Source organism: Andrographis paniculata, unplaced genomic scaffold (assembly GCF_009805555.1).
Source record: "Andrographis paniculata isolate CXL003 unplaced genomic scaffold, ASM980555v1 Contig59END, whole genome shotgun sequence".
Taxonomy (NCBI): domain Eukaryota; kingdom Viridiplantae; phylum Streptophyta; class Magnoliopsida; order Lamiales; family Acanthaceae; genus Andrographis; species Andrographis paniculata.
Genome location: NW_026137594.1, coordinates 1,218,008 through 1,237,017, shown reverse-complemented (window position 1 = coordinate 1,237,017; position 19,010 = coordinate 1,218,008). Strand labels below are relative to the sequence as shown.

Below are 19,010 nucleotides of genomic sequence, written 5' to 3'. Positions count from 1 at the left end.
TATAGACAATAAAATTTTCTATAATATAAGTAAATAAAAAAAATATTTTTATTTATTCACGATTAACATAATTCAATTTTATAAAAGATGTATAGTGTTAAATATATATAAAAATATTCATTTTTAAGGAGAGAAATAGAAATAAAAGATTTTGAGTGAGTCTTAGTATTTGTAAAATTATCGATTATTACCGGACAAACAAAAATAAAAATAAATGTAAATTATGATGGGATTGAAGGAGTTTTTTTTTTTTTTTTTTTTTTTTTTTTTTTTTTAATAATAGGTAATTTCCTAATGGCCCATTATGTATATTAATTCTAAAAATGCATATTTGTTCCCAATAGCCCATTATGTATACAATAATTTTTTAAATGTAATACACTTCCTCGCGCGTACTCTGCAGTCAGGGCAAGATCCATTTCTGGGCCTAAAATACGGCCCATCTTTTTATCTTAGGGTTTTTCTGTGTAGCAAGAGACGCTATAAGTACACGGCTGCGCTCTGCCTGCTAACCCTTCGTCGCGCGTACTCTGCAGTCAGGGCAAGATCCACTAGCAATTCCGGCGATTGCTGCAAATCAGTGACAGAAACCCAAGATGGCGACCGCTCAGAGATCGCTTTCGACGAAGGAGGCCGATATACAAATGATGCTCGCGGCCGAAGTTCACCTCGGCACCAAAAACTGCAATTTTCAAATGGAGCGTTACGTTTTTAAGCGCAGAAATGATGGTATGTATGCGTCTGTCCCGTTGATGTCGTAATTTTGGGGTTTATCTTGATTTTTTCGATGATGTTCTTTCTGTTCTGATGGTGAGATGTTTTTTTTTTTTGAAATGATCGTTTGTTGTTGATGTGTGTGGAATTAGGAGATGTCAAATTATCTATTAGGTTTTGTTCTATGTCATTTGTGTCGTGGCTTGTAGTATTAGCACCATCATATTCTTTTTGCGAAATTACCTGATATATTATTAGGTCGGGAAATTCTAAGGTTTATTACCGGTATTGGTGATTTCTACTTCATTCTTGATCCTAGGAACAATGTTCAATTTCTCCTTCACTGATTGATTTATCTTCAAAATGTAACAAGTTTAGTTTGGTTGAATAATGTACTAAATCGTGCCCGTATCGCCTGATCTCCGGCGCGTGGTTGTGACAACGGGTGAACCACCTTGATATTTGTATGCGTAGATGAATAATTGCTTTTACGTTATTATAGAAAGATGGAACAATGGAAAATCTGCTAAAATGGTTTGACACCTCAAGATATCTTTTGAGTGTTCCCTGCCCAATACACTTGAGGAAAATGAATTTGCTATGTAAACATTATATCTTTCATTTATTTTCTACAATATTGTTGCAAGTGCGGAAACTTGTGTCTTTTGTTTAAAACATTGTTGTTGTAAAGGCTTTATGATGGCCACTATTTGTGGGGGGTTTATGGTAGATTTTTAATGTGGTTGCTCTATAATTGCTTGTGTTTCTGTATAATCTTTTAGGGATTTACATCATCAATCTTGGAAAGACCTGGGAAAAGCTCCAGATGGCTGCCAGAGTTATAGTTGCCATCGAAAACCCTCAAGACATCATTGTTCAATCTGCCAGACCATATGGTCAGAGGGCTGTGTTGAAGTTTGCCCAATACACTGGTGCCCATGCAATTGCAGGACGTCACACACCAGGAACATTCACTAACCAACTTCAAACTTCATTCAGTGAGCCAAGGCTTCTCATCCTCACTGACCCCAGAACAGATCACCAGGTCATTGAACTATGGGGTTTGTTTGTGGTTACTTGCAATATTGCATTTCCTCACTCTTCTTATTTTCATTATGGTCTGTTTGCAGCCAATTAAAGAAGCTGCTCTCTCCAACATTCCCACAATTGCTTTCTGTGACACCGATTCTCCCATGCGCTACGTTGACATTGGTATTCCTGCCAATAACAAGGGGAAACACAGCATCGGTTGCCTCTTCTGGCTCCTTGCTAGGATGGTTCTGCAGATGCGTGGTGTCATTGCACCCGGACACAAATGGGACATCATGGTAATAAAATATATTGATTTGCCCTCCTTGTAATTGCTTTCCTTTTTCTTGTCCAATTTAAGTCTCTTAGCTATTCTGTTGAGTTCTTTGTTTTACCTTTTTTTGTGTAGGTCGATTTGTTCTTCTACAGGGAGCCCGAGGAGGCTAAGGAGCAAGAAGAGGAGGAAGCTACTGCCATTGCAGATTACGGCGCTGATTACTCTGCTGCCGCAATTGGCGGTGATTGGTCTAGCAGCCAGATCCCCGATGCCCAATGGGCTCCCGACATGACTCCTGGTGTAGTCCCACCTGTTGCTAGTAGCTGGACTGCCGATGCAGGTTGGTGTTTTCAACAATATAGTCAGAAATTCCGAAACAAAGAATGCAGTGTGCCTGCGTGCATACATACATATACACACTTTTCTTTTACATCGATCTCTTGATTCTCTAAATGTTTGTTACATATAATTTTGTCGGTAATGCAGGTGCTGGCGCTGTTGATGGATGGGACATGGCTCCTGCACCACCGGCAATGGCAGCTCCGGCCGATGTTGTGCCACCCAGCGACGCCGCCCCGATGGGATGGGACTGAGTGAATAGAAGAATTAAGGTACACAAGATAAGTTTGTCCTTGCCATGAACCCATCCTTATTAATTTCTATGTTTTGTTATCTTGGGAGGGAGAGAGACCTCGTTTGGAAGTTGAAAAAACTGATGCTTTTTGTGCCTTTTTTATTTTATTTCGCTTGAATTTTTGTAGCTATTATCAGATCAGAGCAGATTCTCTTTTATAAGTTACATGTAACGTTTTTCATTCAAAATGTTTTAATCCTGGTCGGCTTTAATTTTTTCTGCTTGGTTCTTGATTTCTCATTTATATGTTAAAAATTTTATTGTATCTTTTTATGTTTTTGTGAAATAATAAAAAAAAAAGAAGTTGCAAATATTTTAGGACACTATTACATGACAAGCACATCTGGCCGAAGTTGCATGGGTGTTGATATGTCCAATGCATGTAATTAATTTGATATGTCCCATGTAGGCTGTAACGGTTAGCAATAATTTAGCACTGTGTTTATGCATTTAGTGGGCTGGACCGTACCTGTCTTCTTTGTTTTTGTACAATTTAATTCATAGCATGTAATTTTATTCCAAAATTCCATCCAACCTAGATTGTGTTAATATATGCCTAAGAAATTAGGGTACTTTTGGTTTAAGTTTGAAATTGAATTATTGATTTCAGTTTTTTTTTTTAAAAAAAAAAAATTTAAATTTACTTTAATATAATATTTTGTAAAAAATATATAATATATTTTTATCAAAAAATTGTAGACTATGAAACTTTAGTTTTGAAATCAAAAACAAACAAACCCGAGTTGATTTGAGAATAATAACAAAATTGACTAGAAAATAGATATATGATGTCATGTAATTAATAGATATTAGATGTAATTTTTTTAAATATATATTTTTATATAATATTTTAAATGTAAAATTTTTTAAATGTAATTTTTGGAGTTTTTTTTTTTTTGTGTCAATTGAGTAGTGCAAAAAAAATTTGAAAAAATATAAATGTACGATTTTTATTAAACAAATCTAAATAAAAAAATCTTTAATAATTTTAGTGTAAATTACATAATAAATACTTGTTTTTTATGAAACATATATAACATCAAGTATTTCATTTATTATATAATTTTTTTCTTTTCTTTTTCTTTTCATTTTTATATCACAATAAAAATAATTGTTTCAATTAAGAAAAAATTCTATTCTAAACAAAATCCCTAAACAAACACACCTTATTATATTCGAAATATAAAATATTTTTTAATATAATGTAAAAAATAAATATTGATATCTAATATTTTTCAAATAAAAATTTATAAATAATAAACATTTTGAAAGAAAACTACATCTTGCAACTGAAGAGGAACCGACGAGAATTGCTTGTAGTAGTAGTAGTAAAGGAGGCGGCAGCAACAATAGCATAGGTATAGGTGCTTGGCAAAGCCTCATAGACTCCAGCCATAAGTTTGTCCAAAAAAAACATTAATAGTCTCTCTATCCATAAACTAATGTCTTATCTTTCGAATTGTTCTATTTTTTTTTTTAAATATAAATTTTATATTTTTACTATTTATTCATTTATTACTTTTAATCTGCAAATTTGTCAAATCATAACAAAAAAAAGACAATCACCTAAAAAAATCGTGCAAATATACTTTAAGACAATAAAAATATAAATTGTGGAATACATTGGTAAAATATTTTATATTGCAAATGTTAGTAAACGAAAAAGAAAATTGATAATAAGTTGTAGAAACAGACTGAGTCGTGGAAAACTTCTTATGGAAACCAAAAAATACAAGTAGTGATAGTAAGGTGTATATATATATATATCATTTTCAAAGATAAAATGACTTATATACTTTTTTAAGTTTGATTGGAAAAAAATTTGATTTAACTTTTTTGTTTAAATAATATTTAACAAGGTTTTTTGTGCAAATTTTTTTTTTCTTAGAAAATGCAAAATCTAAATATTAAAGTTTGAGAAAATTTTGATAACGAGTTTCTTGAAATTTTTTCATCCATCAAATTTTGATCTTGAAAATATTTATTCAATTCTATGTTGACCGTAAATTTGAATTAAATTAAATGTTGACTTAATAAAATATTATAAATTTTTTTGTTCAAAATCTTTAAATACGTGTTCAAGCGGCATCCAAGAAGCTACCAAATAGTATTTAATAAATAATGAATGATTTATTAGATTGGATTATTATGTGAATGACTGACTAATTCATGAATACCGCCATAAACCGGTCAAAGTGTAGGCTGCGGGAGACAGTTGGAATATATTCAACACCATTTTATACTAGTATTCTTAGCCTTGCCGATATTATTTTGTAATTAAAGAGATAGATTATATACATAATTATTATTTTATAGATCTTAATTAAATCAAAACAATTCTATTAAATTTATAATAGATTCAATCGATAAAATAAGAATAAGAAATTTAAAAATTTTCAAAAAAATATTCAACAGTGGGCTGTTTACTTAACATGAAATATTGCCATCATCTTAAAATATACCATAGTCAATGAAAGATAAAAAGGTAGTCTTGTAAAGAATAACGGCCTTCTGGATGAACTTTTGACCATAAGGTAATATGTTTAAATTCTAAAACGTTTACAAGTTCTGTCGTATATTTATCTTGTCGATCTAATATATATTCTATACGTAAAAAAGGTCACTATTAAAAATAATTCCTTTGAGTCTGACACAGAAGAATTTTTTTTTATTAAAAAATATAAATAATTAGATTATTTTTAAAAATTAAATTATAAATAAAATAAATAAAAAGAGAATATATAAAATTAAATGCTATTTGTTATAAATAAGCTAATAATTAAATTAACTTTACGAAAAAAAAAAAAAATTATTTTTATAAATTACACTAGAATTACAGGTAAAGTGAAGTGTGAACCTTGAGTTCTTGAAAGAACAGCACACACACAACCTGAGTTTGATTGGATCTCTCTCTCTCTCTCTCTCTCTCTCTCTCTCTCTCTCTCTCTAGTCTGCAGCTGATGAGCTGCCTCCTTCCTTCCTCCCTTTGACCTGTGCATCTTCTTCCATCCTTTTTCTTCGCCTTCCTTGCTGCCTTCCTCCTTCCTCCTGCAATCAAAATCAATCGTCCCACCTCCACCATTCCTGCATTTTTAATTGCAATTTCTTCTTCTTCTTCTTCTTCTTCTACTGCTGCAGCTGCATGTTTTCCTCTATTTATCCATCCATCTCTGCAATTGTCTCACAATCATCACCACCCCTCGAATCCTCTGTAGGACTCCCACAACCCCAGATTTGGCTCGAAGCACACCTTGGGAATCCCTTCCTCAGGAATGGGGAGCTGTTTTTCCACCAGCAAAGTGAGTGGTTCCAATAGCAACGCCGCCGGGAACGTCCGCCGGCAATCCGAGCAGCCTACAGCCTCGACTTCCACGGCAGCTCCATCGAATATTCACCGTCATAAGACGACAGGAAACAATAGGAATCGGCCAGAAGAGAAGCGTTCCCACCTGGTCATCAAGAACAGTTCGAAGAGGGGGGCAGGAGTCATTCCGTGCGGAAAGCGGACGGATTTTGGATATGATAGGGACTTCGATAAGAGATATACGATAGGGAAGTTGCTAGGGCATGGCCAATTTGGGTATACATATGTTGCAATCGATAAATCTAATGGTGATCGTGTTGCCGTCAAGAGAATAGACAAGAATAAGGTATTTCTCCTACTTTCCTTTACTCTCCTTTTCATCCATTCCTCCATTGCTCTTCCCCATTTACTTCACATATTTTGATTCTTGATTGATTAATTGGAAGCTGAGATATTATGATAGATCAGTTATATTTCCTTTCATAAATTTAAGTAATCTGTAATAAAGGAAGGTTGTTCAGATATGTGATTCAGCAAGAATCTTATCAACAGAACCTACCCTGTGCTTCCATGGTTATCTAGTTGGGGTTTGTATTCATTTTTTCATTAATTTATACTTAGCTTTTGATTAAATAGGCATTTACCATGTGGATGTGGATTTAGTTTGTATATAAGTGAAAAAATGGATCATAGAGCTCAATATAGGACTTCCAAGTTCCAAGTACAATTGTGCTTCTTTGTTGTTTTATATGGTAAAAAACACTATCTTGTTTTCGGCTTTTTTATATGGTATAATTTTCATGTAAAAAATTTGTGATGTAAAACACTATCTTGGTATAATTTGCATATAGTAAAACACTATCTTGTTGTTTTGATATGAGTCTTTTGGAGTTCTGAAAAAAAATTGAGAATATTAAAAAATTAGTATGCGACGTGATGTTTTGTTAGAGAAAAAGGGTAATTACAGTGGTGATGTTTTCCACCATTAGTCATTGAGGTTTTTTACAGGCATTGTGTGGAGATATTATGTATTTGAAGAATTGCCCTTTAAAACTAATGCATTGATGCATGAATTAGTGGACATTTAGATGAAGATGTATTGGTTTTTTAAGTTGTTGGCAGGCATTAATTTGCTTTTTAAGTTCTTGGCCGGGGTTAGTTTCACTTACTACAAAAGCTGGGCAGTGAACAAGCTCCTGAATGCATGACAGATGGCTCTTCCTATTGCTGTTGAGGATGTAAAGCGAGAAGTCAAGATATTGAAAGCATTAGCAGGACATGTAAATATAGTTCAATTCTATAATGCTTTTGAGGACGATTCTTATGTATATATAGTGATGGAGTAAGCTTCGAATTCAAACTTTGAAATCTGCCCAAATTATATTCCTGCATCCAGCATTTTGGATTTACATATAATCTTATAATCGTTAGGTTATGTGAGGGTGGAGAATTACTCGACCGTATCTTGTCCAAGTAAGCATGAACCATCTATAATGTATTTTCTTACTCCGTAGAACCATAGTATTATTCTTTTTGTTCTTTTTTGAGATAAATAAGATATTTTCCAACAGAAAGGATAGCCGTTACACAGAGAAAGATGCTGCAATTGTCGTGAGGCAGATGCTAAAGGTTGCAGCAGAGTGCCATTTACACGGTTTTGTACACCGTGATATGAAGCCAGAGGTATGTGAAAAATTTTCCTATTACATAATGGGATGCTATTGTTAGATGTTCTAAAGTAGTTTTTGCACAGAATTTCCTATTCAAGTCCACTAAAGTGGATTCACCACTGAAGGCTACAGATTTCGGTCTTTCGGACTTCATAAGACCAGGTAACCTGATCTGAGCCAGTTGTACGTATATTTCTGAGTTAATGTTAATGAAGAAACCAAGGGTGCATTTGTTTGTGTTTTCGTAACTGTTTTTGTTCTATGCAATTTATATTTCTTTCGTACAAAACGTATCACATCCAATTCTTATTTTCCTTTTAAAACAACATGGTCCTTTTATTTTTTTCCTTTTGAAACATCACATCCAAAACTTACTTTCTATTAACAAAATTAAAAAATCCAAAACGTCCCAAAACACAAAGAAACACACCCTTTCAAGTTTCTGAATTTCCCCATGCTCTTATGGCCTGTTGGTTGGTTCCTGACTGCATCCAAACCTTACTTTTATGACATGCTACAAATATGTTCACGTTCTCTTATTCTTCATACAAACTCTTAAACCTTTTATTAGGGAAGAGATTCCACGACATTGTTGGAAGTGCTTATTATGTTGCTCCCGAGGTATTAAAGCGTCGGTCTGGCCCAGAATCAGATGCATGGAGTATTGGTGTGATTACCTACATTTTGCTTTGTGGTCGGCGACCCTTCTGGGACAAAACTGAGGATGGCATATTTAAAGAGGTGATATATTAAGACTATAAATGTGTTTTGTGCGGAGCTTGAGGTGTAGTTTAACCTCACACATTTTCTATTCTATACTGTAAAATTTTATGTCTTGATATGTCAACTGAAGGTATTTAATTCATCTAGTCGCTGGGAGTCTGTTGTTGGACAAATGATTATATCATGCAGTCATGGCTTTTTACATAGCTTGGATGCATACTTTAATTAGGTTGTACCTGTATTTTTGATGTCTACAGGTTCTCAGAAACAAGCCCGATTTCAAGCGCAAGCCCTGGCCAAACATAAGTGACGCAGCTAAAGATTTTGTGAAGAAATTGTTAGTGAAAAATCCTGCTGCAAGACTTACCGCCGCCCAGGCCTTATGTATGTCTTGCTGACTCTTGATCTACTTATAGTTGCGCATTTGCAGTGTCATTAATAATTAGAGGTAGCAACTTATTTCTTATTCATAGTTGTCTATGACCTATGATGGTAAATAAATTATAATATACCGTCAATTATTTGCCAAAGCAATGCAAAGACAAATTTCATACCATAACTTACAAATTCTAAATAATTTTCAACTTAATGTTTTCTATGAAAGGTAATAGTATCTTAGTGAAAGCTGAAATGATATAATTTAGCTACAGCTCTAGAGTAGTGTTACGTTCCAAGCTCGATGAAACATAAACAACTATATTCTTACTTGAGGCATCATTAATTATTTGTCGTTCTAGATCACAACCTTTTTATTTCGTGGTACACGTGATCATTCTTACATTTCAAGTCCTTCGCATCATATCATGATACAAAATACCTCGAAACCACTTGAGGTTCCTCTTAAAGAAAGTCTTCAGGAGGGTTTTGGACATGCTTTGGGTTAACAAAATTTTGGACATGAAATGCTATTATCCTTCTATACTACTGAAATGAATTTGCACTTGAGCTCAAAATAGCATTATGGTCTTTATAAGTAGTCTGTAAGTGCAAAACCATGACTAGTTGAGGAATGGTGTCTAGAAAATTTCCTTAGGGTGAGAAACTTTTGGGCATTATTTCTGAAGGGTGGGGGGGCCTTTGGTAATTTTGATCAAATGCCTCCTCTCTAAAGTAAACCATCTCTTAGTGGTTCTGTTCAAATTTACTAACATTTAAGTTTAAACACATGTTTACTCTTGCTCTATACCCACATTTTTTACATATCAAATTATATTTTAAACATTCTATGGCTCGCGTTCATGTGCTTCATTTGTCACAATTGTACTCCTTTTCCTCTGTTTGGAGCTGCATAATTACATTTTTAGCTTGTCCAGCACATCCATGGGTTCGAGAAGGAGGTGAAGCCTCAGAGATTCCTCTAGACATTTCAGTTTTGTCTAACATGAGGCAATTTGTCAAATACAGTCGATTCAAGCAGTTTGCTCTTCGGGTAGGCCATTGTGTTATATTTTGTAGAACTTTAGTAGCTCTACTTTGTTATAATTTGGGGATACACCTTTATGGCATCACATGAATTTTCAGGCGTTGGCCAGCACACTAGATGAGGAGGAGCTGACTGTTCTCCGAGATCAGTTTGATGCCATTGATGTGGATAAAAATGGTGTTATCAGTCTTGAAGAAATGAGACAGGTTATTAATCTACCTTCCTTGAGAATCTATTTGGATTTTAATTTGTAATATTTATCGTGAAGTTTTATTTCTCGTTTAGGCCTTGGAGAAGGATATTCCTTGGAAATTAAAGGATTCACGTGTTCTTGAAATCCTTCAAGCAGTAAGTTCATCATCTATCAATGATAACCCATACTCTTCATTTAAAATGAATCATTTCTAAACATCGTTTAACTTTTACGCCTTCTCGAAAATTTGGTCACTCAAATTTCATTCAGGAAAGTTCCAATCTAAGATATAAGATTTCCTAATAAGGTGGTCCATATTAGAAATGAACACTATTATTATTATTATTTTTTTTTTTTGTGAGCAGATTGATAGCAACACGGATGGACTTGTAGATTTCTCGGAGTTCATTGCAGCTACGCTACACGTCCATCAGCTGGAGGAGCATAATTCAGCGAAATGGCTGCAGAGATCAAAGGCTGCTTTCGAAAAATTCGATGTGGATAGAGATGGATTTATAACTCCTGAAGAACTTAAAATGGTTAAGTATCATCTATTACTTTGATTATGGTCGTATTATTTTCACAGTGATTGCTCTACTTCTCTTGATCAATGTTATCGATCTTGTTCTCTATCACCATGTCCATATCTCCTTTCTTATTTAGCTCAATACTTGGTAACACAGCACACAGGATTAAAGGGTTCGATCGACCCACTTCTGGAAGAAGCGGACATCAATAAAGATGGTCGGATCAGTTTATCAGAATTCCGGCGACTCCTGAGAACTGCGAGCATGGGCGGGAATAACTCGACTGTGAATCGAGGCGCAATGTTGTAGCTTAAGAGGAAGGTTGATCAAAGTTGCTTTTGTAAATGAGACGGAAGTTGTCGATGCCACGACCCTTGTTGAAATGTAAAATGTAATTTTTAAGCTGTAAAATATTTTTGGAGTGTTGTTGTTAGGTGATGAAGAAGATGAAGTTGTGTGGTTTTTGTTGCTTGGTGTGTATGATGGGTACGATTGATCGATAGAGATAGCAATGAGTTGTAAATGGGAAGAAATGAGAATGAATGATGGTTGTATAATTTAAATTTGTGAATGAACGAATTGTTATTACTTGCTCCTCCCTCTGCTCATTTGGTCATACACAAATTTTAATAAAAAATATTCTTATCGGTAAAAAAATATAGTACAAAAATATAATAATTTTTTATTTAAAAAGAAAACGATAATATATATATATATATTTTTTTTTGATGAAAATCCAAAAGGAAAATAAGTTTAGATTTGAATGATTGGAAGGAGTATTATTTTTAAGGGTGCGTTCGATTTAAGTATTTCAATCAATTCATTATTTATCAAATTAAATATTTATTTTTATTTTTTATATTATACTAAAAAAAATTTAATTTTATATTCAAAATATTACATTTAATACTAACTTATATTATATTATATAACTATTTTATTTTGAAATTTTTATTATTCAAACAAACCTCACTTAAACTGAGTTGGACCCGATTAGTATTTTATCACCAAACGAAACTAGTAGGTAGATATGGATCATAATTAAACAATGAATGAATGGTGTGCAAGAAACACTAAATTAAACAGGCTGCAGGGCTGCTCTTACTATCACTGAATGAGACCCAATTACTACACCAACAGAAAATACATAAATGCAATGGGACCTCATGCCTGCTCGTTGCTGCTGCACACACATGCATATATCTGTATATGTATATGTATCACCCACCCCCCATGGCCATGCCCTCCACTAGATCATCTCCTCCTCTTCCATCCAGTTTTCAACAATACTTAATTAATAAAGCTACTAGACTAGACTAGACAAAACCCTCTTAGCAATTCAATTATGGATGGATGGATGGATCGATTCGTCCCGCCATTAATGACTGACTGAGTAGCAAGCAGCCGCCCCCCGTTTAAATTTCTTCAATATTATTAACCTGTCTGTCTGTCTGTCTGTCTGTATCTTTCTTCTACACAAGTACTGAAGCTATCTAGCAAAGTAAGCAAGTTTGATGATGGAGGTGGGACGTCGATCTTTGGCAGAAACCCCAACATGGGCAGTTGCTACCGTCGTCACTGTAATGGTTTCCCTCGGCTTCTGCATCCATTCAGCTCTCACCAAATTTGGCAAGGCAAGCCAACCTTTTCATCATTCATCGTATATTTAATGAATTGAATTAATGGTGTTGTGTTTTATCAGTGGCTGGATAGGACCAAGAGGAAGCACCTGCTGGCTGCACTCGTCAAGATCAAGGAAGGTCGTCATACCAATAACTTTAATTTGCAGTCTTAGTCTTATTTATGATTAAATTAAATTAAATCGAATAAATGTGCAGAGGTGATGGTGTTCGGAGTTTTGTCATTGCTGATGGGGCATTGGATCATCTTTGTGGCCAAAATCTGCGTCAAGTCGTCGGCAATGAGCAGTCGGTTCTACCCTTGTGCTGCTATGAACAATCATCATCATCAGCTGCATCTATTGAATCATTCCATTGGTCGAGTTTTGTTGGACAATTTGCACAAGGATTTTTGCCCTGAGGTGAGGTAGTCTCTCCTAATTAATTAGTCAATTGATCTTCCTCGATTGTATTTTGATGTTGATTTTAAGTTCTCAACTTTGTCTTTCTTTAATGTTTCTATTACCCCAATTTTGAGCTCCAACTTTGTTCGATGATCGTGTTAGATGAGTTTCTTAACAAGTATTTGCTAGCTACTCGAGCCGAGTCTTGAAATTCTTCGATAAAAGGGGGTTGCTTATTTGCTATTAATTCTTCTCATCTCATTTGATATTAATTGTCATAACTTTTAGGCGAGAGTCATAACTCATTTAACATGATATCAAAGTTAGAAGCCACTGTCCATTAATCATTGTAAAAGCCGTATAGATTAACTATATAATAATTAATGGTTGCAAATCTGATGCTGACTCAATCAAATCAACATATTATATAAAACAATCAGCATATATTATATACTATCATAATATATTTATGACATGTCATAATTCAGATATTTTATGACACAATATTCATTTGTTTTTTTACACGTTGTTTTAGAAATATTAGTATTATACTGAGATATAATAGGAATAAAGTAGAAATGACTAAAATAACAGTAATGACTGTGTAATATATTGTAAATTGTAAGGGTATTTGTAATGTTAGATAGATAATACAGTTACTAAAATAGGAAATGAATACTTTGTTACGAGATGGATTAAAATGGAAAAATGGATAATTTATTATGAGACAGATGAAGTATATTATTATGCAAATATATATGATGTAAGCCTTTACTTATATATTGACTTCATCAAATCAGCACTATCATAATTTGATTGGATCAGCACTTCGCACCCATAATTAATTATATGTATTCCTTTATACTTAAGCTGAGATGATCATTTAACATAAATAAGCTTTAGGAAGACATCCTTCGTCAAGTTTGAAAACATTTAGTGTGACATATATGCATAAACTTGATCAAGTTCGAAAATTCAAAATTTAGTTTGACACGAATGGATTTCATTAGCAGCATCAATCTACATATCTTCTTACAGGATCGCCAACCGTTTGTCTCGTACGAGAGCCTCGAGCAACTACACCGTTTTTTGTTCGTTCTAGGTGTTACCCATGTCTCCTACAGCTTTTTAGCCGTCGCGCTAGCTATGATCAAGGTCAGCATTTTACCTTCGAGGGCTCGTCCTTACACTCCGCCTCGCCTCGACTTACTTCAAATTTGCTGCTGTCCTAAAATGCAGATATACAGCTGGCGAACATGGGAGAATCATGCCAAGACAATGGCCTTTCGCGGCCTTCTAACAATGGACACTTCCTCGGGTGATCAATCGCGTAAATCATAATCCTACATTTCTTTCTGTAACATGTCTGAAGTTAGTCTCCTCGGATTAATGGATGCAGATTGCAGAGATGGCGTAAGAATGAGGCGCCTGTCGACTTTCATCTCGCATCAGACTTCTCACCCGTGGAGTCGACACAGAGTTCTTGTTTGGCTGGTTCGCGACAAATTTCAATTTTTTAATTTTGGTTTGATATGTTTTTGCTTCTTACACTACTTTCATAGTCATATGCAGCTCTGTTTCAGCCGCCAGTTTTGGAGTTCGATTAACCAAGCAGACTACATGGCTCTTCGACTCGGCTTTATTACTGTAACTTTCCCTTTCTTACAATGTCCTAAGCCATTACATGACAGTGCACCAATGCTTTATTACATTGTTAGACGGTAAACCATGTCGTGTTTTAATGATGGCAAAACTTGCGACGAAATCGCAGACTCATCAACTTCCTTTTACCTACGACTTTCATAACTACATGCTTCGGAGCATGGAGGAAGAGTTTTGCGACATTGTTGGCATTAGGTAATTTAAAACAATCGTTTCTTACTAAAAAATTTAATGCGAATTCGATGCTATTGTGGATGTTAGGTGCATTACACTAAATTACAGTTACATATAATTAATTCACTTGTAATTTGAAAAATTAGCACTATACTCCCTCCCTCGTGATTTAGAAATTACACGACACTTCCTAGTGTTTTGAAATAGTCTCTAAAAAGGGATTTTTGTGCAATATTTTTTTAAATCTGCTGAAAATGTAGCTGATTTTTCAAATCACATGTGAGTTGTCCCTTATTTTGCAGCATACCTCTTTGGATTTTTGCGATTGTCTGCATTGTTCTCGGCTTCCATGGTAAGAAACAGCGATTCTATTACAACGTGTATATATATATATAATTATATGTGTGTTCTTGTCCTAAGATGTAATGTTTTTGGGATTCAGGAACAAACATATACTTGTGGATATCGTTCCTGCCGGTCATCGTTAGTATTCATTCGATTACATTTAATATTATTAGCCTGCAGCTAGCTAGCGTTGAGATGGATATTAATTTGAAGTAATTAATTGTTGTATATGTATGTATGTATATGTATAAATTAAGTTGATTCTCCTGGTGGGAACGAAACTGCATCGGATCGTTGTGAAGCTGGCCGTTGAAATCGTAGATTCGAGTGGATGGACAGGATTTCAGCAGTTCAATCTAAGGGATGAGCTCTTCTGGTTTGGGAATCCCACCCTCATTCTCCGACTCATACAGTTTGTATCTTTCCAGGTATATATATATATATATGTATATAGATATAGATATAGATACATACATACATACATAAATTCTAATTGATATTTATGTGTTGTAGAATGCGTTTGAGATGTCGATATATTTGTGGTCGCTGGTAAGAAATTCAATTTCTTGATGGATTGTTATATATACGATTAAATATTTGAATGAAGAAATGGATTTGCAGTGGGAAATCAGGGGAGTTTCGTGCTACAATGGAGACCGTACGTTCCTCATAATTCGCCTCATGTTCGGGTCAGTAACAAACAAAACACTCGATTCATTACATCTTTTGTTTCATTAATTAATTAATTAGCGTTGTGTAGGGTTGTGTCCCAATTCTGGTGCAGCTTCGTCACCTTCCCGCTCTATGTCATAATCGCACAAGTAAGCAAACTCCAAAACCAATTAATTAATTAATTAATTAAAGATCAGGATGGGATGATGAATGGTCGATGATGATATATATATATTTGCAGATGGGTTCCAAGTTCAAGAAAACGATAGTATCAGAAAACGTGAGGAGATCACTCCATGGGTGGCGGAGGAAGGTCAATAACACTACAACACATCACGCCATTCCTGCTGCTGCTAACGGAAACAGCACCGGCAACAATATCCAACTTAGAGACTTAGGGTTAGAGTTAGAGCCCATCATCATCTCAAATGAGGGGGAAGAGGATCATGAGAAATAATCTTTCTTTTCTTGTCTTTCCAAAATTGCTTCCACACCACTCATAACACAATTTTTTTTCTCTAGCTAGTAGATATTATGCTCTTTTCGTCTTATTCAAAGCTTATTATTTTTCATTTTCGTTTGTCCCAAAACATTTTCTAATTTAGTAATTCAACTGTCTACTAATATTATAAATACCCTTCCAACTTACAATATATATTACACAAATGTCATTACTTTTATATTACACAATACTGGAGGAATATTTTCATCTTTTTTACTATAACTCATTATAATACTAATATTAAAAAATCTACGTATAAAAAGTAAATGATAATCTTGCACCGGAAAGAAGAGAGTATTAAAATTTTATCTTTTTAATTTAAAATATTAAATAAATAATATATATTCTCTCTGTGTGAGGAGAAAGAGTCACAGAGAGGAGAAAAAGTCGTATTATTAATATAAAAAATAAAATTTTACGTCAAATATATAATTTTTTCAGAAGATATATATATATATATATTTTATTTTCTCAAAATTCTTTTATAAGACTAACTCTTCTGTGAAGTGTCAAAGACATATTCTTCACCTAGCAGTGCCCCATTTGTCTACTTCATTCATTACCACTCTCAAGGTTTACTATGATACTATAATGTATATTGGATTAAAAATTTAATTTTCGATTAAATTTATATTGAATGATTCATGTTTAAATGCATCTAGTAATTGCGGATCTCTTAGGTGTAAAAACTCAGTAACTTATTAACTGGATAGTGAGACCAATTAATAATAAATGATGTAAATTAGGGTGGTGAACTGGTGATTTAAACTAGTTTAGACGATTCGTTACTTTTCATATCTTATTATGAGAATAACTACAGAAACTCTAACGGCTTTCTCAAGAGATGTTGCGTCACTTACTTGAAGAACACAAACCTCTGTTAATTTGTAGATTTGAATAAGATTTATTTTTCTTTATTTTCTTATCTTAATTATTTCAACACAAAAGATATTGGACTTAGGGTTTAATTCCGGATAAATTCCAAGAATGTAACCAGACACCTAACTAACTGTCCAGGATATACCATACGGATATACCATACAGCATGGAATGGAAGAATTATGCATACATGCACCAAAACATATGTCATCAATCAGCCGTACAGAACAAGGGGCTCGCGCACTATAGCCGAAAACGTGGGTAGAAATATCTATGAGTTTCAAAAAAAAATGTCTACGTTATTCTAGAATAATTATATAATAAAAATAATTATAAATTAAAATAAATAAATAATTTAATTAAAATTAAAAAAATTATAAATTATAAAATTTAACATGTAATAAAGTATATTATTGGAAATTACACTTATAATTATATTTCTGAAACCACACAGATAAAAAAATAATAATAATAAAATTGGAGATTTAGTGTGGGAGGGAGAGTATATATTTGGAATCGTGATATATTAAGCTCTCAATCCACAGCATCGACCCAAATCAATCCCATTTCTCCATCAGTTCTTGATTTTTCAACTCTCTTCATCATCGTCGTTCCAAAAATGAGAGATCAAGAACTACCTTCTGCAGCTTCCAATTCCAACAATGGAGATCATCAACAACCTTCTGCAGCTGGTTCAAGATCCAACAATGGAGAATCCAATCCACCCTTTCTCCTGCCCATACCTATCCACCCCCTCAACCAATACCATCTTCCAAACCCTCTCCCTGTCCCCAAATTCAACTTTCTCCCCTACCCGCCCCATTCCCCTCTTATCTTCTTCCCGCCTCGTCCGCCATTTTCGACAAACTTCCATTTCTGCCTCACCCAGCAATACTCGCCGGACGTCGCAAATTTGCAGATTAATCCCAACCAAATATCGACGATCCAAAACCTAAACCCTGTACAGAAGGAACTCTCCGATCAGCCTCTCCGATGCTTCCACAAGTCAGCCGGAGAAGGATCGCTTAAAAGGTCCGCTTCCAATATGAACCCCGCCGGACCATTGGAGAAACGACGTCGGATTGACGAGTCGTCTTACGTGACAGTTGCCGCCTTTAATGATCCATATTCGTCGCCGGAGCAAATCTTGCAACCGTCGGGATTAGGGCTAATTAATTTGGGGATTAATACTCTGGCATCGAGCGCCGGAAACCTACCGGCGAGTAACGCCGGCGAGTTCCGAAATGGGCGGGTTGGAGTCCCTTCCGGTGGTGGGAGATGTAATCATTGTGGCAAAAATTTTCCGACGTGGGATGATCTGTACTTACATCAGTTCGGTTGGAAGGCAAGCCGGTAATGGACGGCCGGCCGGTTGGAAAAATACGGCGTAACGTAACGGCCGATCGAGAATGTAATAATTGGCTGAATAAATCTCTCTTGGATGGTTTCTGTTCTTCTTGGTTTCATTTTTTCTGTAGGTTGATGACGTTCTTGTTCTTGAACAAGGGTTTTCAAAATCAATCGATAAAGAATATTAATGGATTAGAAATTTTATTATTATTTTTTTTATCGGAGATTTAAAATATTACTCCTTCCGTCCTACATAATTTATTCATATTTTCTATTTTCATTACGTAACTTGTCCTTTCTATTTTTGGAAATATAATTATGTACTTTAATGGCATTTTAAATTTTAAATTTTATAATTTTCTTAATTTTAATTAAACTATTTACCTATCTTAATCTTAATTTATAATTATTTTTATTAAATAATAATTATTTTTACTAATACACTTCTTAATTACTTACTAATTATACTTTACCTAAATTCCCGTATCTACGGTAATACACCCATATTACATGGGACGGAGGGAGTATTATTATTACTCAATTGCACGAGCTTTAGAAATATTAATATTATATTGGAATGCATTAGGAATAAAATAAAGTAAAAATAACTAAAATAACTTAATATAAAAATAATGACATTTAGTAAATAGTATATTTGCTAAAAAAAAAAAAAAAGAAAATGAATACTTCGTTATAATACGAATCAAAATAAAAAAAAATAGATAGTTTGTTAAGGGAGAAAGAAAGTTTTATTTTTTTTTATGACGTGGGAACTCGCAACGGCTACGAAATACCCTACAAAATATTATTGATAACATGATATATGTCCCTTCGTCGCTAAAATTATAGAATATTTAATGCGACTAACTAATTTTGAAATTTTAGTAAGAAATTGAATAAATTGAAGAG

General features: G+C 34.1%; 3 protein-coding genes across 7 annotated transcripts; all 3 read left to right on the top strand.

Moving 5' to 3' along the window:
• Positions 1-503: 503 nt before the first annotated feature.
• Positions 504-2,869, top strand: LOC127258356 (40S ribosomal protein SA-like). Its single transcript, XM_051285161.1, has 5 exons — positions 504-729; positions 1,497-1,759; positions 1,845-2,042; positions 2,153-2,360; positions 2,507-2,869. The coding sequence occupies exons 1-5, from the start codon at positions 597-599 to the stop codon at positions 2,611-2,613; spliced, it is 909 nt and encodes a 302-aa protein (XP_051141118.1). The 5' UTR covers positions 504-596; the 3' UTR covers positions 2,614-2,869.
• A 2,683-nt stretch (positions 2,870-5,552) lies between these two features.
• LOC127258151 (calcium-dependent protein kinase 28-like) lies at positions 5,553-11,088 on the top strand. 4 transcript variants are annotated; one of them, XM_051284859.1, is made up of 12 exons: positions 5,553-6,304; positions 7,170-7,300; positions 7,390-7,431; positions 7,530-7,641; positions 7,712-7,790; positions 8,200-8,369; positions 8,609-8,735; positions 9,665-9,780; positions 9,873-9,980; positions 10,060-10,122; positions 10,333-10,506; positions 10,651-11,088. In XM_051284859.1, exons 1-12 carry the CDS (start codon positions 5,927-5,929, stop codon positions 10,801-10,803), a joined length of 1,653 nt encoding a protein of 550 aa, XP_051140816.1. In that variant the 5' UTR covers positions 5,553-5,926; the 3' UTR covers positions 10,804-11,088. The 4 variants fall into 4 exon arrangements, with proteins under 4 accessions (XP_051140816.1, XP_051140817.1, XP_051140818.1 ...); XM_051284860.1 differs by having other exon boundaries at positions 6,156-6,304; positions 7,071-7,300; XM_051284861.1 differs by having other exon boundaries at positions 6,176-6,304; positions 7,118-7,300.
• A 645-nt stretch (positions 11,089-11,733) lies between these two features.
• LOC127257874 (MLO-like protein 4) lies at positions 11,734-15,942 on the top strand. 2 transcript variants are annotated; one of them, XM_051284373.1, is made up of 15 exons: positions 11,736-12,128; positions 12,197-12,254; positions 12,333-12,535; positions 13,556-13,672; positions 13,757-13,835; positions 13,917-14,011; positions 14,090-14,164; positions 14,289-14,374; positions 14,656-14,705; positions 14,796-14,836; positions 14,956-15,126; positions 15,212-15,247; positions 15,320-15,387; positions 15,459-15,519; positions 15,612-15,942. In XM_051284373.1, exons 1-15 carry the CDS (start codon positions 12,009-12,011, stop codon positions 15,825-15,827), a joined length of 1,476 nt encoding a protein of 491 aa, XP_051140330.1. In that variant the 5' UTR covers positions 11,736-12,008; the 3' UTR covers positions 15,828-15,942. The 2 variants fall into 2 exon arrangements, with proteins under 2 accessions (XP_051140331.1, XP_051140330.1); XM_051284374.1 differs by lacking the exon at positions 15,212-15,247 and having other exon boundaries at positions 11,734-12,128.
• Positions 15,943-19,010: the final 3,068 nt, after the last annotated feature.

Bases quoted from the DNA above. Each gene is read 5' to 3' on its own strand.
- LOC127257874 (XM_051284373.1), top strand. From the start codon at position 12,009: ATGATGGAGGTGGGACGTCGATCTTTGGCAGAAACCCCAACATGGGCA. The intron at 12,255-12,332 runs GTCGTCATACCA...ATAAATGTGCAG, and splicing joins ACTCGTCAAGATCAAGGAAG to AGGTGATGGTGTTCGGAGTT. The intron at 13,673-13,756 runs GTCAGCATTTTA...CCTAAAATGCAG, and splicing joins TCGCGCTAGCTATGATCAAG to ATATACAGCTGGCGAACATG.
- LOC127258151 (XM_051284859.1), top strand. From the start codon at position 5,927: ATGGGGAGCTGTTTTTCCACCAGCAAAGTGAGTGGTTCCAATAGCAAC. The intron at 8,736-9,664 runs GTATGTCTTGCT...TAGCTTGTCCAG, and splicing joins TACCGCCGCCCAGGCCTTAT to CACATCCATGGGTTCGAGAA. The intron at 9,781-9,872 runs GTAGGCCATTGT...ATGAATTTTCAG, and splicing joins TCAAGCAGTTTGCTCTTCGG to GCGTTGGCCAGCACACTAGA.
- LOC127258356 (XM_051285161.1), top strand. From the start codon at position 597: ATGGCGACCGCTCAGAGATCGCTTTCGACGAAGGAGGCCGATATACAA. The intron at 1,760-1,844 runs GTCATTGAACTA...GTCTGTTTGCAG, and splicing joins ACCCCAGAACAGATCACCAG to CCAATTAAAGAAGCTGCTCT. The intron at 2,043-2,152 runs GTAATAAAATAT...TTTTTTGTGTAG, and splicing joins GACACAAATGGGACATCATG to GTCGATTTGTTCTTCTACAG.